General features: G+C 30.7%; 1 protein-coding gene across 1 annotated transcript; it reads right to left on the reverse strand.

Annotated features, from left to right (window-relative positions):
• Positions 1-922: 922 nt before the first annotated feature.
• On the reverse strand, positions 923-4,813 carry LOC106337309 (beta-glucosidase 30-like). Its single transcript, XM_013776403.1, has 12 exons — positions 4,609-4,813; positions 4,012-4,081; positions 3,840-3,895; positions 3,318-3,393; positions 3,131-3,208; positions 2,933-3,020; positions 2,460-2,834; positions 2,156-2,373; positions 2,001-2,035; positions 1,777-1,879; positions 1,544-1,652; positions 923-1,452 (listed from the first exon to the last, which is right to left on the reverse strand). The coding sequence occupies exons 1-12, from the start codon at positions 4,741-4,743 to the stop codon at positions 1,059-1,061; spliced, it is 1,737 nt and encodes a 578-aa protein (XP_013631857.1). The 5' UTR covers positions 4,744-4,813; the 3' UTR covers positions 923-1,058.
• Positions 4,814-6,508: the final 1,695 nt, after the last annotated feature.

A 6,508-nucleotide genomic window follows, 5' to 3' on the forward strand; every position in this document is an offset into this window, starting at 1 on the left:
TTTCTTAGATATATTATGTGCAATGTCAAGGCTACTTGTTTCGAGAGTAAACCACCTTAAAGATCATATATTTTGAATCTCTTGACTCACCTAAATAAAAGCTTTCCCGTACTCAACCAAATGATTTGGACTAATTGACCATTTGCAAGAATTCACCTGATGTTTTGTGCTTAATGAATGTGAGAGTTGGTTGATTTGAATGTGTGGATGCTTGATGATGAGTGTAAGGGCAAAAAGAGTTGAGATAGGCCTAGAGAAGCTAGAGTGTAACAAGAGAGTGTGCTCATGCTGGATTAGATGTTGAATCGAATACTAGTTGTGTTTCTTTTGGCTATGAGCTCCCACCTTCAAACCTCTCTCCCTATGAGTTCTAGAAAGTTCACTTGTGGAGAAGTAAAAGAACAAGTTTGGGGGAGTCTCCAAAAATCGCGAAACAGGAGACGTCTGTTGAACTGTTCGTAGACTCCACTAACACGTGGCGGCCTGCGATTGGTTTGATTTTAATTTTTTTTTTAAATCAGGAAAACATAAAAAATAAAAAAGTAAAAAAATAAGAAACGTATATGCGATAACGATGTTCTTAAATCCTTGATTCATATGACAAGAAAATTTACAAACATATAAAATAACGTCAGAGAAGTAAATTAAAGAATACCTCACAGTCGTCTGGAGATCAAGCCCTGTCTGTCCCTCTGCACCTTATTGTTTAGATCAAGCTCAATTTCTTTTAATTTTAGCTCTAGATCTGTAATTGTGTTTTGAGTCCTTTTTATCTTTTTAACACTTTGCCTTTGGCAGACTAGGATCAAGGTAATCTTATATGCATCTCATCATTCAAGTAATGACATTAACATTCTTATAAAAATAAGTAAATGGAATAATTATCACACAATAAAGTTCCAAAGCTGCAAGCAGCCTCATATTTTTCCAGATAAAAATTATATTCATATATTTCCTCAAGATAATATTAAAATATTACAGTCGGATAAAATTTTCATACATAACATGAAGTTCTAACTTCTAAGCAAATACATATTTTAACCATAAAGATTTTAAAATCAATAAAATGATGATGAATCCTCTATCTTCTTCAAAACATCGAAACGGCCATAAAATAAATCAGACGAGCAACGATTCTCCTCCTCTCTCTTCGATTGGTTCGTCGCCATGAAAGATACAAAAAATCCTGACGATTCACCAAAACCCACTTGCTCATGCAGAGTCTTATTCCCATCCACACGTAACATCTCCCTCACTTCCTCTTCTTTAGCCTGACCGATCGATCTCTTGAGGAACTGCTTAAACCACTTCACCGAGTCTTTTGGGTAACGTTTTAGACCGTTGACAAAGTCAACATAGTAAAGACCAAATCTAGCAGTGTACCCATGTTCCCATTCAAAGTTATCCATCATTGACCATGCATAATATCCTCTTACGTCACAACCATCTTCACTATAACCATATTATAAGTTTTAATCAATAAAAGAATTAACGATTTTAATTGAAACGTATATATAGATTGTGAGAAAGATCGAGAACTAACACTATAGCTTTGTGAAGTTGTTGGATATGTGTGTCATGGTACTCAATCCTAAATGTGTCCTTAAGAATCTCTTCTCTTGGTTTTGTACCATCGTCATTATCGTTGATTCCTGCAATTCATAATCAACATAGGTTATAAGAAGTTACGTCAAAAAATTGGAAAAAAACTCAGACACAATACTGCAAATAATTTATTTATGTTTTATACAATCCATAAAATAGAAGTTTTCTAACCATTTTCTTTGATGTAGACTGGAATGTTATTGTATCTATCTTTGATATAGTTTAGAACTTTTCTCAAGCCTTGTGGATGAGACAATATTAAACCTCTCTCATCCTGTAGAAAATAATATAAATATTAAAATCATAGGATGATATTTTATGTTGCACTTAGAAAATAATAGTAAAGAAATGAAATAAAATAATAGTCATGTAAAAGAAGTAAGCGTGGCACGTACCCCGGGTCCGATAATGTGGCCACTGTGGTTAGTCACTGTTTCAAATAAATTCACAAACATTGTTTAGTTTACCATCTTATCTACATGTATAATATATATTAAATTGGCATGGATCAATATTTTATAAGTAATTAATTAGCATCATGCTTACGTACGTTTCCATTCGACGTGATGATCAGTCTTGAACCGAGGCTTTGCTGGGTCGATCTCAGGAATATGAGTAGCGAAGCGTGCTGTATAGTAGTTTATTCCCACAAAATCTGATGAATTTTTTAACATGTTTGATTCCTCCTCAGTAAATGAAGGTAACTTATCTCCCGCGTATTTTTTCACAATCTCTGGATAATCTCCATGAATCACTGGATCAAGATGCCTATTTACACATAGAACCCAAATAAAAATTAGATAATGAGTATAAGCAGACTTATTCAAGATTTTTTGTTTAGATTATTAACTTACCATTCAATTTCATAAGCAAGAGCTCGTTCAGCTGCTTCTTTATCATCAGTAGAGTCGGAATGAAAAGGCTCGAACCATCTTGGTGATAAAACTATCCCAATTTGGCTATCATGCGATATTTGTTTAGACTTTCTGAACTCGTCTACCGCAGCGGCATGAGCAAGAAGAACGTTATGTGAAACAATGTAAGGCTCGGTACTCGAATCGCCCGCATGACACTTTTCGTTTACCCATGATGAGCATCGACCAGCCGCCTTGTTACCTTGGTCGTAACCCGCAATAGTCATGATGTACGGTTCATTGATCGTTGTCCACATCTTAACTTTATCTCCAAACTCTTCGAAACAAATTCTTGCAAAATCTCGAAAGTCTTCTCTGTTTTGATAAGAAGTCATAAAAATAACAAGATTAATCCTATTTTCAATATATAAATATATGTTTTAAAATATTTGATATATTCTAATTAGGCTTACACAATTTTAGTGCTCAAAAAGCCACCATATTCGTCCTCCAAAGATTGTGGATGGTCCCAATGATATAGTGTCATTGATGGTTGTATGTCTGCATGTTCATTAATATACCATTAATTTTATTACTTTAAGCTATACGCACAGTTTTAATTTAATTAGAGGATTTCAATTAACTAGTAATTAGTAAATTAGTGATCTTACCATTAGCAAGAAGTTCGTCGATAAGATCCTTGTAGAATTGTACACCTTCTTTGTTTACTCCATCCTTTAGCTTTCCACCTGTAGATAATTGAAAATTTTACCACATAAATTAACTCGTATAACTGACCAAATTTTTTAATTATTTTCTGTTAGAAGAAAATATAATCATCAAACATAAAAAGCTTACTTGGAATTAGTCTGGCCCACGAGATTGAAAATCTGAAAGCGTCCATGTTTAGCTCCTTCATCAATTTTATGTCATCCTTTTTTTGTTTGTTTATGTCAATATAAAAAACAATATTAACCAACCAAAGCAAAAACGATAACTATATACGGGTCTAGGTACAACGTACGAACTTTTGAGAAAGAAAATTGACTTATCTTGAACTTTAATTTCCTTTTGGCTGGTGATTACAAACTTTAGAAAAACATTAAGTTAAAAATCTAAGCTATTATTATTCAATCAACCAAGCATGTCCTTGTATACAAGATTAGGAGATGTGAATCCTAAATACAAGAAGCTAGATCTATCTAAACAACTAGATATGCCTTATAACAATATACAATATATCGATCTTATCTTTAGTTAAAGATGTACAATATTTGATTTGATTCACATGATTTGATAGTTTGATTTAGTTTTAGTTTTAGATGACAAGATTGACTATTATAGTCTAAAGAAAAAGAGGAGATTGATTAGAGATAGTACCTTATAACGGTGATAAAAATCAATCGCTACATCTGCGTTATGCATCTTCGTCCGTTCTGCAGCAAAAGATTTTAGTTTTAAGTAACAAATAATTAATTAGAGATATGGTCTTGTTCGTATATGAGTGTGTGTTAATCAAGTTCGGTCCGTAAGCTATTGTTTTTGGACAAACCTGGGTAAGTGCGGCTGAAGTGGTCCCATATAGCTGGAGACTTGCCACCTTCATCTGTTGCTCCTTCGTACTGCATGAATATAAACAAAAATAAATATTATTTTCATCGAAAAGCTATTTTAGGATGACATATATAACATAATTTGTTATAACCAAAAGAAATTTAACTAGATAATTAAGAGCAAGAAGATGAACGATTATATACGTAGGGTTTTAATTTTATGAGCATCAAAAACTTTTAGAGTGCCCACTTAACAGGTAAAGCCTACACATATCATCAATCTTTTTTTTAGATTATTCTTTAATAATACTTTAATTATATATTTTCATTTTCTATATTTTATTATTGCATATCATCAATCTTTCTTCACATTACTTAACTATAACATACAGATTATGATCGATAATACCGCAAAAACAAATGTAGAACGAAATATGAAATCATTATAGCGACAAAAGTTAGCTGCAAACATACAAAATATCAGAATAATTCTATCACTAATGTATTGATAACAGAATGATTAGATTTTATATAATAATATGATTGCTAATCACATAACTATTCCGCCATTGAAAGATCAAAATCATTAAAGTCACCTGATACGCAGACGCAGCCGTTCCAAAAACGAATCCATCAGGGAAACTATGTCGATCTAATGTTCTAGAATCGATTGTGTTTGCAAACAATGAGATTATCGAAAGGATGATGAAAAAACGAGATCCCCTAGCCATTTTTCTCTTTATATCTCTATTTTTTTGTTTGGTGTTTTTTTTTAAGATTTCAAAGGGATATATTGAAGAGAGATTTACTCTTTCTTATATAGAGGTTTTTCCTCGTCCAGTAATAGACGTCATCTACGTGGAAATATTTGGACATAGATATCATATTTAGATAGAGAGATAACTTATAGTATTTTTCTAATATATATCTTCGGATATTTCTTTCCAGTTTAAGACTATTATGCATATAAAATAGGTAACCAATTCCATTTTGGGTTCTTAGTTTTTACTATCACTGATAGTACCAACTAAACGTCAGGAACTTTTTGTCCAACGTCATCTCTGAATGCGCCCGTGATCAGTGCTCACGTTCATCATTGTTTGTCCGAAGAATTTCATGATTACTGTCATGATATACGTACCATATCTATGTATAGTGCTGGTGTTGAATGTGTTCAAAATCGTGGCTACGTTCACTGTTAATATATCCGGCGAAGACTGCATGTAACGCTTACCATATCACGTGTAATGTTTGGACATATTAAAATGCAGGGTAGAAAAAAAACTACAAGCCATTGGCGTTTCATGTGTGTATGTTCCACACACCTTCATGCGCTTGCAAGTTTTTTTGACCAATATTTTGGATTTGTTAATCTTTCCGTTTGTGACCAATATATTTCATGTGTGGATTTTTTATTTAGAATATAAAATTAATATTCTTATCTTGTACGAGTAATTTTTTTTCAAATATCATTTAATTTAATATTCCAACTAGATCTTGATCCGTGCATCTGCACGGATTAGCTTTCATATAGATAAGAATATTAATTTTATATTCTAAAAATTTACGATTAAATTGTAAATGTTTTGGTATTATTCTCTAATTTTATAATAAATGTTATTCCATATCATTTGACAAAAAATATATTAAGATAAACGTGTTGAAATGTGCGAATGTGAGAATAAAGTATAGTATAACTTTAGGCTTTTAGAAATATATGGTGGTATATAGATAAATTTTAATTGATTAGATTTCCTTTTATGATTTCGTCTAAAGGATGCTCTAAATAAAAAATTCACACATGAAATAAATTATGACTTCTGTTTTAATAGATACAAATATTTTATTTCAAATAGAAATGAATATTTGATTCTAACAGAATCTATTTCAAATTATGTAAAAATTATTTTCTAAAATTAATCAATTAAATTATCTTTTTCATCAAAATATAATTAAAAATATTTTATATATTTTTAAATTTTATTATAAATTAAAATAATTTAATTTTTAATTTCTAATAATATTTTATTTTAATCAGAATTTAAATCAAATAATTTTGGAAATAAATTTTAAGAAGATGCCAAAAAAGATTTTCTTATTAAAAATATTCATTTGTATTTCAAATAAATAGATAAAGATTTGGAACATGTTATAATTATATTATACAAAATTTTATAAAATTTATAAGGAATGATCTAAATAAAAAATCATACATGAAATAAGTCATGACTTCTGTTTTAATAGTATACTAGGATTGGATCCGCGCGCCCGCGCGGATAGTTTTTCAATTTTGTATGGTTAACATTTGAGAATGTCCATATTTATATGTTTTTAGAATTTCCTCAACTTGTTTGTTAATGTTTAGCTAATAAACTTATTTCTTATTGAGATTTTTTTTTGTCATCTTACTGAGATTGTTTCTTTTCAACAGCTTGAGTTCCTTGCTTATTTTATTTTGACAAAATAACACTAAAACGAAGCATATTAAAGTTCTAA

Source organism: Brassica oleracea, chromosome C4, assembly GCF_000695525.1.
Source record: "Brassica oleracea var. oleracea cultivar TO1000 chromosome C4, BOL, whole genome shotgun sequence".
In the NCBI taxonomy this organism is placed as follows: Eukaryota; Viridiplantae; Streptophyta; class Magnoliopsida; order Brassicales; family Brassicaceae; genus Brassica; species Brassica oleracea.

Bases quoted from the DNA above. Each gene is read 5' to 3' on its own strand.
- LOC106337309 (XM_013776403.1), bottom strand. From the start codon at position 4,743: ATGGCTAGGGGATCTCGTTTTTTCATCATCCTTTCGATAATCTCATTG. The intron at 4,082-4,608 runs GTGACTTTAATG...ATATTCATGCAG, and splicing joins CGGCTGCGTCTGCGTATCAG to TACGAAGGAGCAACAGATGA. The intron at 1,880-2,000 runs GTACGTGCCACG...TATTTTCTACAG, and splicing joins GCCACATTATCGGACCCGGG to GATGAGAGAGGTTTAATATT.